Source organism: Cyprinodon variegatus, unplaced genomic scaffold, assembly GCF_000732505.1.
Source record: "Cyprinodon variegatus isolate N-32 unplaced genomic scaffold, C_variegatus-1.0 Scaffold66, whole genome shotgun sequence".
Lineage (NCBI taxonomy): Eukaryota > Metazoa > Chordata > Actinopteri > Cyprinodontiformes > Cyprinodontidae > Cyprinodon > Cyprinodon variegatus.
In genome coordinates, this window is record NW_015150519.1 from 123,399 (window position 1) to 138,192 (window position 14,794).

The following is a 14,794-nucleotide window of genomic DNA, read 5'->3' on the forward strand; positions in this document are numbered from 1 at the left end:
GTCACCAGATGTTTGTTTTGAAGATTGTTCCTGTGAGAATTGCTTATGGTTAAATAATGGTAAAAAACGACTGTATCAGAATGAGTCACTCTTCCTTTTTACTTCCCCCAACATAGAGTGTTGATTTTTTCATAAATAAGAAATTCTTCAAAGTAAAAAGAAAAAAAAAGACAACTTTTTTTATCAACAGGACTCACAGCATGATTGTCAAAAAACTCCTACACAGAAAATAAAAACTGCAACAGTTTGAAGAAACATTTATAGTAACACCTACTGGAGCAGAAAGCAACACGATTGGAACAGTGAAATGGATTGTTTTATATTCAACAAAAGGGGATTTTCTTATAGATCTTTTATTCCTTTAACCCATCTTTTTCTTTTAGCATTTGAAACATATTCAGAAAGAATCTGTCCTGTTTTTTCTATGGCTGAGAAACTTTGGCAGTGTTGAAATTGAACTCCTGCTGCACAGGTGCTGAATGTAGCTCGTTATGCTGGTCGTATATAGAAAATATAGGGAAAGTAAACTATATATCTTGCTCTTACATTTTATATCACCCTCATGTAAATTGTAATTTCAGAATTGTAATTTTTTTGTGATGCAGAGGTGTTTCCAAACATTGGAAGATAAATAAATGAACCCAAGAAGCTTGAAGAGGGGAGTCCAATTAAATACTGTTGAACAAACACCACTAGGCACTAGGCTAAGAAAGACACGAAATCTGCAAGAATGAATGGATGCTAAAAATCAATAGATTAAACATGACAGGGTGTGTTTCTTGGTTTTGTAATTAAACTGCATCTCCTCACCCTTTCAAATGAAGCCATCTACAGCGGCATCTTCTGCTAATTTAATAATCGTCTTGCTTTGGTGGGTCTTGGTACAGTCTGTTGTAGAGTAGTTAAAAGCAATGGGGTTAATACATAGCCCTGAAGGACTTTATCGCTCTTATTTTGGTGAATTGAAAACTCCAGCAAAACATGAAGTACTAGGACACAATGTTATATGCTGATTTGTGACCTTAATCAAGGCTATTTAAGCTGAAACATGCTAGTTTTTCAATTTTTCAAAAATTGCTTGATTCTCAACATCAACATATACTGTTTTTGACCATCTTCATGTACTTGGGGGAGTCGGTGAAGTTGTGCCAGAAACTTGTGTTTTTAGTTAAGTCTTTAGTTCCGAGGCATATGGTGGCGTAAAGTCTCAGGTTTAACAACTTGTTTTAAAGAATGTCTGAAAGGATATTGCTAAAAGCTGAGCTTAAATTCTAACTATGAGAGCACGGAAGAACATTCTGAATGTGCATTTCATTAGCAGGCTTGCAGCTGTGCATAACCTACCCCATTATCGATGAGACAAACCCCTTCAGGTCAGATCCCGGCCGTGTTCTGCTGCCCAGCCTCTGTCCCAAAGCACACCATACTTGATTTACTCTCAGTCATTAAGACGGCTGCCTCCTCAGCAACTGGCCATACAGTAAACTTGATCATGATGATCATATGCGCACCGTATTCTACGAACCTTAAAGGGAACTTTTCTTGCATCATATATGGCCTCAGAAAATTTGCATACAACCATTTTCAAATTAGTAATAATGAAGGGTAAAACCATACCCATCTTAAAAACTTTACAACTTCTATTCATCTTGTTTTTTGTTTTGCATTGTAATTACCACTTACAGTGGATATTTCTTAGTAACTGTATATGAAAAACTTAATTAGTTTTCATCCTCTTTTATACATTTTTCATTAACGTGGTCTGTTTTTTTTTTAGAACTTAATGACCCAGTTCGCTTTAAGTATAGCCAGCCTGACAGAACGCCAGATTCTGTTTACTTCCAATTAGTGTTTACAAATGCAATAAATTCCTTTAGTAAAACAGGTTGTTGAAACACAACTGAAACCCAATGTAGATCCATTAATAGTAGCTGTAGTATTTTATTTGTTATGGAAATTTTTGACTCATAAGACTAGAAAGGTGAACTATTTACAATACTAGTTTCTTTTGGCACCATTTAATGAGAATTACTCACTTTTATGCTATTTTTGGCTAAGGTTGAGATGGCTTAGGCTTCAGAGCTGCATGTTTCAGATGTTCCTTATTTCATTGGAAATAAAAACTTTAAAAACCATGAAAATATTCCTCCAACCATCTTACAGTACCTTGTGGTTTAGAAAAAGGCTCTTGTGATTCAAAGAGAACTCAAAGGTCAAATGTGTTACTAAAACCAGTGGGTTTTACAGTCTTCTGCGCAGTCTTTGATCAGGGATGTTTTGGAATAATTTACAAGCTGACCCTTCAACCCTGCTTCTCATATTTCAGGAATCACAAGTTACAACCCCTTCATTTCAACTTTCCCTCAGGCTGTCTCTCCAGGGGTGACAATCATGTCCTGACACATCTAATTTCCTGTTCTGACCTGCAGGTACGAAGCACAAGACGATGCTCGAGGCCCGGAGCGGCGTGGGCTCCATCAAGTCTTTTCCTCGACCGGGAGTCAAAAGCAAATTGGCTTCATCCTCCAAATCATCAACGGGCCTGCAGAACAAAACCTTTTACTGTGAGACGTGTGATGTGCATGTCAACTCAGAGACTCAGCTAAAGCAGGTAATACCCTGGCTCTGTATGAACTGGGAAATGGATTTCTATTGGAGAAGGTTTTCATTTCCAATAATGGGAAAAAATGTTAATTACATTATAGAAAAAAAAATAAAAATTTTGTTATTTTGGGTAAACAATGTACTCCTCCAGGAGGAGGAAAAAATGCCTCATGTGTGCCTGTGTGAGCCAAGAGGAAAATGATCCAGCATATTTTAAGTGGAATTCAGCACTTGTAAATGATTTGCACTTAAAAAACATGTTGAAATATATCCTATGAACTAACTGTTTGGGGACTGTGGGAAACCCTCATGTGTGCTTTTACATCAGCAGGAGGAGAATAAGGAAGGAAATAGTAAATCAAAGCAAAGCTCCATTCTTAATGCCAATTACATCATTGAATACTGAAAGCATTCAATGATGAGATTTGTTGGAAAAAAATAATATCCTCATGTTAGTTTCCTGTCATACAGCACTAATCTTTTACTGGTCCTAATTTTCATCTGATTTCCTTTCTATCAGACAGATTTTCTTGTAACCTTTAAGTAACAGTCTGTAAAGTGCACTGCTACGTTTCATTGTCGGGTTTCCTGTGTGTTCTGCTGCAAGCAACTACAGTCTTTGTTTGCATATTTTCAGAGGGTACTTTGATCTCAGTTGTTTTTGAAACACTTACCGTTGCTTTTTTTAGTTGCATTTAACTATAGTTTTTGGTTGTATATTTATTTACAAAATTCAAAATATCAAATTAATTTTGACTTGAGAAAGCTGCTATATCTAAATACAGAGTTCAAGACTAGCAATAAAATTACTACTTTTAGGTCTTCCCCCTTAGGCCTGGCTTATGCTCAGAAAGCAGTTCGTCTGCGTGTGTGTCGCAGTCAACACAGATATGCCCCCCTCCTTCTGCAGACACTCTGGTGCACCTCCCCAAAATTGTAGGTGACCGCAGATAAAGTCGAAGGAAGGAGAGGCCTCTGATTGGTCCATTCTGCATCCGCTCTACACTATACCTCTTTGGAAATGGCAGACATTCTGGCTGTAGTGTCGTCCGCAACACCTGGCACACCTTGGACACTATCCTAGACACCGTATAGGACACTAGTTTGTAGTTCTTTGCAACAATCTGTTGCTTTACACACGAAGCCAAAACACGCAGTGCCATGGCCAGTCTTTCAGTAACACTCACGGACAAACTGTATGTCATCCGGCATTGGATGAGGGGTTGAAGACGGCAAACAAGCTTGTCAAACCGACACATGGACCCCCACAATCCTTGCTAGTTGGTGATTGTCCCTCTTGCCTTGTGGCGTGGAATAACAATGCAGCCCATGCTTCAAAATTGGGCATATATCAAAAATATTCATTTCAATTCAGTTCTTTTCAATTCAGTATTTATATAGCGCCAATTCACAACACATGTCAACTCAAGGCTCTTTTCATTTCACTAGATCATACAGTCAAATTGATTCAAAGTTTTCTATCTAAGGAAAACCAGTTGATTGCATTGGCTCATTGACTTGAATGCAATCCCTCACACTAAGCATGCTTGTAGCGACAGTGGAGAGGAAAAACTCCCTTTTAACAGTAAGAAACCTCCAGCAGAACCAGGCTCAGTGTGAGCGGCCATCTGCTGAGGCTGACTGGGGTTCAAGGGGACAGAAGCAGATACAAAAGGCAACTGTAAAAGGCGGCCCCGTCCAGGAAACATACAGCCAGGCAGACAAGCTCCGAGCCAGCTCCCATGTCAGAGGATGAAGAGAGCACATCCAGCCAGTCACAGTCAGAGAAACACGACTACGCTGAAAAAAACGCCGATCTCGAACATCTATAAACAAGGTGCTGATGGCAACAGCATAGCTGATATTTCTTTCCAGCATGGTCTCACAGTCAAACAGGAAATATGTGTTATTCCTGTGACAAGCTAACTGCAACACACTGCTGTGGGAGTATACACAGCCCTTTAAGTGGGGTCTATATTAGCAAACTGCTCTGAAAAAGCTGCTATAACCAGTACTGTATGGGAATGTGTGTACCAGACTTCAACAAAATAGTACACTGCTATCACATTTAGCCAAGAAGAAATAATGATGCCATTTACATTATTTGTCAATGAATTTCCTGAGTTATTAGCATATTTTAGGGAAATGCTTGGGAACTGTTTCCAAACATTCCTTAGTGATAAGCTCTGTAAGCATTGCTAACAGCAACAGAAGACTGTCTGGTCTGGATCATAAAGATTTCGATCTTAGGTCAAAAGTCTTTCCCCGGGTTGTGAACTTTTCCAAATCCTCCATTTTTCATGGCAGGTACAGGTTAAAGGATGAGGAAAGTAGTCCAGAGCCGTTTCTCAATATGTATACTTGTGCGTTGTCATGTGCTTGTGTACTTGTGAAACGTCATCATCCAATTCACAAGAACAGCAGACCGAAAATGGACAAAGTCCTCGGATGCTGTTCTCGCCCCTCCCTATTTACCGAGTATGCATCAGAGCAGACTTGTCCGTTCTTGAGATTGACAGCTGTCCCAGCATGCACTGCAGCAGCAGCAGCAGCTTCCAGTGGAGAGCTCACAGAGCTCAGAGTATTAAGTTAAAATGAATCTTTTCTGTTGCAGTTGTTCAATAAAAGTACGTTTTGAAATCATTTGAGGTGAGAATATTATACTTTTAAGCGTCACTATATGGCCCAATTAACGATTTAATGCTTAATTTAAGAAAAAAAAAATTCCGAAGTTGAGAGGACCGCGGCAACCAGCGGACCTCCGAGGCTAACGGCAGCCAGGTCTAATCCCAGCTCGTCTGCAGCAGCCCTCTCTCAGCATAGCCGTGTGTGAAGTACCGCTGGCTATGATGGCCAGTTTTTGGTTTTATTTGGCAAAATGTCCCTTTGATTTCTGTTTATCTGATTCTGTTAATTACTATTCCCCCAATAAATGAAAAAAGTAAGAATTTATTATTATCTACAGACAATTACCAATTAACAGGAGGTGAAATGCAGCTGCAGACGAGACGTGTGGTGACGTCACTAGTCTGTTCCAGTTGACCCATATTTATGCTGCGTGCTCCCGTTCTCCCAAAGTCCAGACTTTCCTGTGTTCTTCTCAAGAGCTATCCTGTCTGCTGAGGCTCCTTTAGCTTCATCAGTAAAGCTCTAGAGTTATAACTGTCACAATTTTTTTAGTAAACTCCACTATTGTCTGTTTAATGTGTTTTATTTAGTTGTGGTTTTTTCAGATATTTGTAGAGGTTTATATATAATCCTGTATGCATTATGTTGATTAAAGAAAATCCACAAGATCCACCCTTTCAAAAGAAAAGTTTTGATAAGTCATTAAGTGAGAAACTGTTGATATTCCTGACTGTCTCTACTCCCCAGAGCTGTATCTTAATTTATCATCCTCAAAGACTTCCAAATTGTATTTTCTAGTTAACAATGTTTTTTTGTTTGTTTTTCGTTTTTTGTCTCTCTCAATATTTTTGAAGCTGCTGTACCGAAACCTTCTTTGGTTCTTAAGATAAAACAACTTAAACCATCTAATTGGGTTGATGTTTCTCTATAAAAATAGACCTTCAAATTTTCACATGTACTTATAACGAGCAGAGATTGTTGTTGCTGTTTTTCACAGGTCCAAACCAATATCACATTGTCAATGGGCCATAATCTTTTTAGCATCGCAGTGGAACCACTATCAATTTTATTTATTTAATTTAATTTTTTTACCACCTTGATGTTCTGTGGAAAACCAGGTTCCATCAGTTGTTTGTCATATTACATTACATTCTTCTCTCTCTTTTACATGAGAAAGACATGTCTCATTAAATCAAACTACAGGAGACCTAAATCACACTCATAAAGCTGAAATGGTGCTCACCAGTAAGCCAGAAAATATGTCTTCTTGAGTGACATGGACTACAGCTATCTTGAAAAAAAAATCTATGGTAATTATAATTGCCTTGTCGGCTTTTGATTTATTATTTATTTTAATGCATTAAATTAACATCAAAAGAGTCTAGACTACAATAAGACTAAATGACTTATTAAAAGTTTAACAGATGTTTTAATCAATCTTTACTTTTTTCCTGTTTTTTTACTTTTTTTGGGTGGACAGTTAAGGGTTGGAAAACATTCACTGATTTTGAATGTTTTGATAATAGAAATTTGAGGAGTGTGGTGTGCATTTAAATCGACCTTCTGTGCGTCTTCTCCATTTTTTTTTTTTAGAAGCACTTTTCCCAAACAGCAAGTTATGTTCCCTACAAGGTTTCGACATCTACAGATTAAAACTTTTACCCATTTCCAATTAAAAATTTTTCAAGGTCAGGCTGGTTGCATGGAGAGAGTTTGCAAACTTTAATTTTAGAGACATGTACACAAATATGTCTACCCTTTGGTTGAGCTATCTTAAAGGTATAGAGGATGATCTTTTATTTCCGGGTGGATCATCTAAATAAGTGGTCCTCCTAATTGTCAATCATTCTGGTGATATGTTCGTGTAAGGCTGTCCTACATGTTAGCTATCTTTTTCTGCGCATGCACAGGTTCAGGCATATATCTATGGTGAGGTATGGTTTCAAACAGTCATTGAAGCTCACTTTTGGCACCGTGGTTCTTTGAAAATGGCAAGGGTTGGAAGAGAAAAAGTGTCTACGAAGTTTATGAGAAGAAAAGAAGAAAAGAAAGGTCAGAAGAGGCAGATATATCCTGGAATGCTTTGCGTGGAGAGCTCTCCTCGCAAAGCATTATGGGATTTGCTATCACAGCGGCCTGCTGTCGCCATAGGCGGTCGCTACCCGACAGCGGTGACTAATAACAAAGATGGTGCAGGTACGTGGTGGAGGAGGAAGTACGTGACCAATGGGGAGCAAAAAGTAGTGATATGTCCGTGCGATAATTTAACAGAGTAACTGTAAGATCCACTATAAAGTCCCCGCTCCATATAGTGATTGAAGATTTTAGTGGACGTTCGGACACAGTAAGCTTGTATCAGCTATGAGAACAGCAACTTTTAAACAGCGTGCTTGAGGAGAATGGGCTTGTGCATGCTCTCACAAGCATGGAGAGTCTTTTTAAAAATCTGTGAAAATCCTCCAAAATACCTTTAACACATTATAGCATCCTCCCTAACCCCTGCTCTGTAACAGAAAATCTCATGATGCTTTGCAAGAAGAGTTCTGCTCACAAAGCATTCTAAGATAAATCTGCCCGTCTAGTGACCATGGATGATCACTACTTTTCAAGGTGCATTGATGGAAATTTCGAGTTGACTACTTTTTCATACACTAGATGTTCGGACACTCATTTAAAGAGGCATAAACTAATAAACATAGCGCCCTATATAGTGACATGTTTATCTAAACTGTTCCATTATAACTAAGGCTTATGTTGAATGTATTGGTCCTATTTTAAGCTAAAACCTCCACCCATTCTTAGGCTTTGGCTCCATTTGTAATGTTTTTTTTTTCCAGGATTGGGATATATTGAGCTCCACGGGTCTTTTGATTACCCTACCAGCTAAAGAAATGTATTCATAGCATAATGATGTCACCACCATGCTTTAGGGATGTAAACTTTATTAATGGTGATGTACGTACAATGTCAGTTTTCCCCTTGTTTTCATGTTGGCCTAAAGTTAAGAACTGGTCCCGTCTGACCAGAGAGAGTCTTCTTCTAAATCCACTACATTGCTTGCAAAAAATAAAATAATAAGGACTTTTGGATGTTTTAACTTTTTCGTCAGTGACTTTAATGAATTCAGTCATGCTAATATTCCAGTTTTCTGTCCAGCGGATTGATTTAGTTTTTATTTTTACGCAGATCTCTGCATCTTTGCATTACTGCGTGACCATGGACCTCTTGATTGCTTATTCTTTAACAAGCCTGTCATATTACTGAAACAAAATAAAATTTACAGAGTAGGATATTTCTTAAAATTATAAGATATTTAACAACACAGCACATCTCGAAAACGTTTGTTTATGAACCGCACTGACAGGATTCAAAGGAGGGGGGGTGGTTTTAACTTGGACTCATTTTCAGCTGTCTCTGTCTGCTCTGATGAGCTTCTCTATCACATCTGTTTTCACTTTAGATGTGCAGACAAAGGAATGAAAATGTACAGATTTTAGCTGATCTTAAATGTATATCATAAAGTGCATGATTTATATAAATATGATCGAAATGTAGCTGCTTGTATTTAAAGCTTAAGTTCAATTTTGTGTTTTTCTATCTTAGATATTTAAAGTGATTTTTAGTCCTTTATTTTTATTTTTAAAAAATTCATAGTTTTTTTATAAGCTGTCTTTTTATTTGCCAAAACAAGGCATTTTACGTTTTAACTGGTCAGTTTTTTAAGAGAAGAGTTGCATATGTTGCCAAAGGATTTAAAAAAAAAAAAAAAAACAGGACTCCAGCCAACAGAACAGCTTAAATGTTTTTTTCTTTAAAATGTGGTTCCATGAGCCTCACATTTAGATGGTCAGTTTTATTTCTTATTACCAGTGTGATAAAACATCTTACTCATTTTTAATGCATTTAAGATTAAAGTTGTTCTGTAATGAGAAATTCACCGCTCTAAGTGTGGAAGTGGTCACGCTACCACATCCTGAGCCTTAAATCCTGAACTGATGGTGAGGTGAAATTGAATTTGTCTAATGAAAATGTTCAGGTTTTTTGTGTAAAAGGAAAGATAAAACTGTGGTTGCACTGAATGTCTTTAACAGAACTCGAGGAAAAAGAAAGTGAAGCAAGAGATGTTTAAATTCAGTGCTAAAGGCACTTAAATCAGAGGAAACACTGGATGTGTCAGATCCACCCAGAGTGACCGCAAAAGCAAAAAAAAAGAAACTGTAAAGAATTTAGAACAGGCTTAGACTGTCTGTACTAGGGATATATATATATATATATATATATATATATATATATATATATATATATATATATATATATATATATATATATATATATATATTTCTTACTGCTTTTCTGACAGACCTTTCTTTTCATTATGTTCCAATAAAAAAAACCCTAAAGAGAAAGTCTACATGTGTTGTGGATATCAAACTTTTCTTAAGTAGACGGTGTATAAAAACATGCAAATGGTTCTTTAAACTGAATTCTTTTTCTTCTGCTGTCACCGAGATAAATTTCAGCTTTCTTCCTTAAAAACAATGATTAGGTCTGATTTTTATTCTTGCACTCATTAAGATGGTCGCCTGCTGGTGCTACCAACAATACTGACTTCTGCATTGGGTTTTTACACTGTTGCCGTGGATACACAGCCAGCCATTAAGTAGAGGAAAGTAGTTTTGGACTTTCAAAAGCAATCAGCTTTGTTTCCTTAGCTGTTGGTGTTTTACTCGCCTGACGTCCTTGAGCTGGAAATTGGTTACATTTTTTTTTTTCTTTTCACAAATATTTTTACCTAATTTGAATTTGCTGCTTTTGTAAAGTTCTGTATCTCTGCGACATTAATCTTATAAGGCTGAGAAAGAAATTCTAAACAAGCATTGATGTAATCAATAATACATTTTTGTAAAATTATATTCAGATTTGTTTCAGATTTAGATGGTGAAAATGTGTTTTGATTTAGCTAAACCTCACATTAAGATTTTCTGCCAACAATCGATCTCTAACTTCTATTTACTTCAGAACGGAGACTATTATGAAAAGAAGGAGTGTTGATGGGTAGAATACAGTTTATGTTCATTAATGTATCAATATAATGTAATGTCATTAAAATCAGTTCATTCACCTTAATGGAACTTTTCTTTCTTGTGTTTTTTAGCACATCAGCAGTCGCCGTCATAAAGACCGAGCAGCAGGTAAACCTGCCAAGCCCAAATACAGTCCCTACAGTAAACCCCAGAAAGGCCAGACCAAACAGCCGGTGAGTCTCTGCACTCATCAATCATCTTTCCAGCCACGAAAGCATGATGTCAACACAACAATCACAGCCACTCAGGCTTGTCAGTTCACAAGTAGCAGTAGTTTCATCTCTCTCTCCAAATGCTCACTGTCTAACCTTTTCCAGATGCTTTTACTTTCTAAAGTTGTATGTGATTTAACCTTATTGTTATTGGAATGAAGGATTTAAAAAAAAAATTTAAACAAAAATGAGTGGTTTTAGGACATCTCCCATTAAGGTGCCTTTGGCAAGTCACGTTCGGTCCACCCGACAGCACCTGACTCAGTAAAATGTCATCTTTTATAAGCGGACCACCTACTAGCCAGGTTTTATCAAAGGTCTGCGCTCGGGAACGTTGCGGTCTAATTTGAAATCTTGATATTTTATTGACAGAAATGGCATGCCTGATCCAACGCGCTGCAGGAGGAATGCAGGCTTGGGTCGATTACTGTTTAGAGGTGATTGTAAATGTCAGCTTTAACTTATTTTGAGCCGTTTGGTTTGAGGCATCAAAGCGGTTCACATTAGAGTCAGGCGAGCTGATAAACCGTAGAACAAAAGAGAGAACAGAAATAACTTTTTTATTTACCTGCAGTCATTGTTGAACTTTCTGGAGCCTGGCAGCAAACCACATCTCTTTTCGGCGCCAGTTGAGCTGAAACAAGCCTTGTAAAATATTTTTGATTGCCATGTATGATAAGTAAAAGAACCATGTGGGTTTAATGTGGTGAGCGCTTAGTCTTACAAAACAGCATAAGAAAACGGCATTCATCACACCCACTGTTTGCAGAGACCAAGCAGCAGGGTTATCAGTGAGGGGGAAATGGCTTTTTCTGAAACCCATCATTGACTGAGTTAACGGAGAGGAGCTCCTCTGATGAGCGCCGAGAAAGGAATGCTTCCCGTTGGGTTTTGAGGCACGAGTTGGTTATTGATAACCTGTGACGGCTGCTGCTATGCTGGGAGGATGCAGCCTTTTCATCACTGATACACTAGATTAAGCTAGATAACTTAGGTGACATTTACACCCCATGAGGATTTTCATATTTTTACTTTAAGCTAAAACTACATGACATATGACACAAAAACTGGCCATTTTTTTAAGGTCGAAGTCATATTTGGAGAAAAACATTCAGTAAACCAATTTTTTTATCTTATCTGGGTGATTTTTTCACATTAGCAATTTATCTTAAACTGTCAGAGAGAAGCAGAGCTGTTGGAAAAAAGCTTTCTACACGCCTGAGGCACAGATTACAAATCACATGGTAACACTAAGCATGAAAAGGACTGCTCTAGATCTTCCTTGGGGAGCAGCTGGAACAGTGTCACAAATATAGCTAATAATACCACATAATTGTCTCTTTAACGTCCCTGAGTTAGATGTTTTGGTTAAACTCTGATTAAGCCTTCAGTTTTTAGACACTTTATGTAAGTATTAGGATGAAAATGTTTTGCATTCAGGATCTTCAGCTAGGAAAGTGGCTATAATGTTTATTTATAATCTTTATTTCTTTTGTACTGTTTATTTCCAAGCTGCCCATAATTCACAATATAGTTTCTTTCAAAGTGAAAAAAAAAATCCAATTTAAAAATAACTTCAGCTGGAAAAAAAGAAACCTCTAAACTGTTTGGTTTAAACAAAACAAGATCATGAAGTATGAACAAATACAAAAAAATTATTTAAAGACTTTGAGAAGGAAAGTAAGAGCCTGCTACTTAATGCAGTTTATTGACTAATAATAATCATGTCACCACTATAGAAAAGGATTTGTTTTGATTAGCATTTACAGTAAAGAAGCTAAAGAATGAGTTTATTTTTGTTTTAAAATGTTATTACCATTAATACGTAATCGGATACCGATCTTTTAAACTTCAAAATCATTATTTAAAATCTTATGCAATGCTCAGAGAAACGCTCCATGTTGGACACCACGCAGGATTCAGCATGTTAAAAGTTATAGTTTAGTTTATAGGCCTCAAAAAGCTACTCTTGTTTGGAGAAGACCTCGACCCTAAAGAGAATCTTGCAGCTCAATAGCCCAACTTAATCTATCAAGGTCTGCTGATCAGAGATGGTAGCAGCAGGGAAGGCTGCATGCAGCTTCGATTTATCTACAGACAATCTACAGAGCGACCCGGGCTCCTTTCAGTAATCTCGGGACAATTTTGGGTCCATCTGTCTGTAGCAGGGGCCCGAACAGGAAAGTGACCCAAAACACAGTATATCTATAGAATTTCTGAGAAGAAAGACAAAGTCAAATTGAAGAGCTGTGCAGAAATGGTCTGCAAACTTCAAGAACTAAAAGGAAAGCTTTGACTCAATAAACTAAAACCCCCTCAGCCCAAAAAACAATGACTGAAAAGAAAGGAGAACTGAGATTTATTGCTGCTAAAGGTTTTCCTACAGGCTACTGGTTGTTGTGGTGGAGAAAACTTGCTCAAAAAGCTAGTTTTGTGAAGCTGAGTGTGAAAAAAACTGCTTTTCCTTTATTGTTTAATTTAGATTAAATCAGTGATGGGATTAAATTTGCTTTGTAGGGTGTGGTTCTGTTTTGCCATTAGATTATGCTACAGAGAAAAACTAAAAGCCACCAGAAATGTTCATATTAAAGCAAATAAATATTGATTCATCTATAAATTGAAGTTAAGCATTGATCAATACTAATGTCTTACAGTACTGTTTGATATGTGATGGACTTTTTAACTAATTTCTTTCTTTATTTAAAAAGTTGTTATTATTTTATAAAGAAATGCAATTTTATATCTACAAACCTAGAACTGAAAGAAGGGGGACTTTCTTTGTAGCTTGACTGTTTTCACAAAATGTCAAAACCGTTTCCTCATATTCATAATTTGCTTTAAAATAAACTAACATGCACTTACTTCATAACTTACAGTTGTGTTATTTGATTAACTTAAATAAATATTGTGTCTTTTACTCCTAGATAAAGCTGATCTTAGGAAAGGAGTGTCGGCCGCTCTCAGCTCAGATCTTACCTGCCCACTTGGCCGCGGTAGCTGCCGCTGCCATCGGAAGCTCTTTGACACATCGCACAAACCATGGCACCAGTCCAACGCCCAGACCTGCCCTCTTCCAGACTCAGACGCTCCCTGCTGCACTGTTCCGCCCGGCTCCCGGGCCTGTCAGGACCTCTCACCCACAAGTCCTCTTTGCCCCTTACTGAGCCCGTTGATAAGGTGGACCTCCTGCACCTCAAAGACAAAATCACCTGGAGTCATTTCAGCCTCCTACTATGCATCTTGATGCCATGTTGGAACCTTTAGCTCTAATTTCTCCTCATTTTGGTTATTCATCTAAAGCGGCGGAGCAGTGGGAGCTTCTTGTGCTGGATTTATTTCTCTGATCCTGAATGAACAAGCTGTCTGTGCCATGGCTCACACAACGGACTGGCCCGCACCTACACTACATCGTACTGCAATAATGTATAAGACTAACCCTGTGAACTATGCAGTGTTATTACATCCTGATTCCAGGCAGTGTGAGCTGAAACTAGGGTAGGGATCTAGTGCATGGCACTAAGGTCTTTACCCTCATGGAGAAAAAAATTGTCACTCATAATTTAAACAGGTTGTTACTGGTACTGAGAGCTGGACAAGCCCTCCTCTGTTCCTGTATGCACTTTAAGCTCTTTCTCTGATGTCTACAGTAGATGGCTAGACTGTGTTAGATGGTTACTGTGTCGTAAAGCGTGTTTTTCTTTCTTTCTTTTTTTTTTTTGCATTGTCTCTGCAAATCTTTGTCTGAGAGAGTGTTGTCTATATCTGTGTGAGCGTGGGAGGTATTTTTATCCATCATAAGCCATTCCAGTTGTTACCCAGCACCCATTGTCACAGACTGTCTCTGGCTAGAGGGATCACAAAAGCTTGTCGTGTTAATTGTCGTGTTAAAGATGAACAGTTTCAAATAAAAGAACCTTAATTTGTTACCAATGGTGTCCCTCTGTGTTTAAATTGTTATAATTTAAGGGAAATCAGTAGAGGTAGTATTTTCTTTAAACTGCTTCTTTGTTTTTATTTACGTTCATGATAAGCGTTTGCTCATCATACATAAAGATATAACCTGCTTAAATAATAGAAAATGGCTTAATGAAAAGGTTTTACGGGGAGTGGCAGCCTAGTGGTTAGGACATTGACCTTTGAATCCTAAGATTCTGAGTTTTAGCCCCACTCCCACAAACTGGCACTCTGGGTCCCTGAGCAAAAGACCCTTAACCCAACACCGCTTCTCATGCGGCGCACAATGGCAGCTCACTGCTTCCAAAGGTG

The 14,794-nt window shown here is 37.8% G+C and overlaps 1 protein-coding gene across 1 annotated transcript in view; it reads left to right on the forward strand.

Moving 5' to 3' along the window:
- LOC107082948 (zinc finger protein 385D-like) overlaps positions 1-14,487 on the forward strand; it is a 109,559-nt gene extending 95,072 nt beyond the window's left edge. The window contains exons 6-8 of the mRNA XM_015371848.1: positions 2,430-2,611; positions 10,388-10,489; positions 13,453-14,487. Of these exons, the coding sequence (XP_015227334.1) occupies positions 2,430-2,611; positions 10,388-10,489; positions 13,453-13,692 (524 nt within the window). The 3' untranslated portion in view covers positions 13,693-14,487. The remainder of the gene's footprint in view (positions 1-2,429; positions 2,612-10,387; positions 10,490-13,452) is intronic.
- The last annotated feature ends 307 nt before the right edge of the window (positions 14,488-14,794 follow it).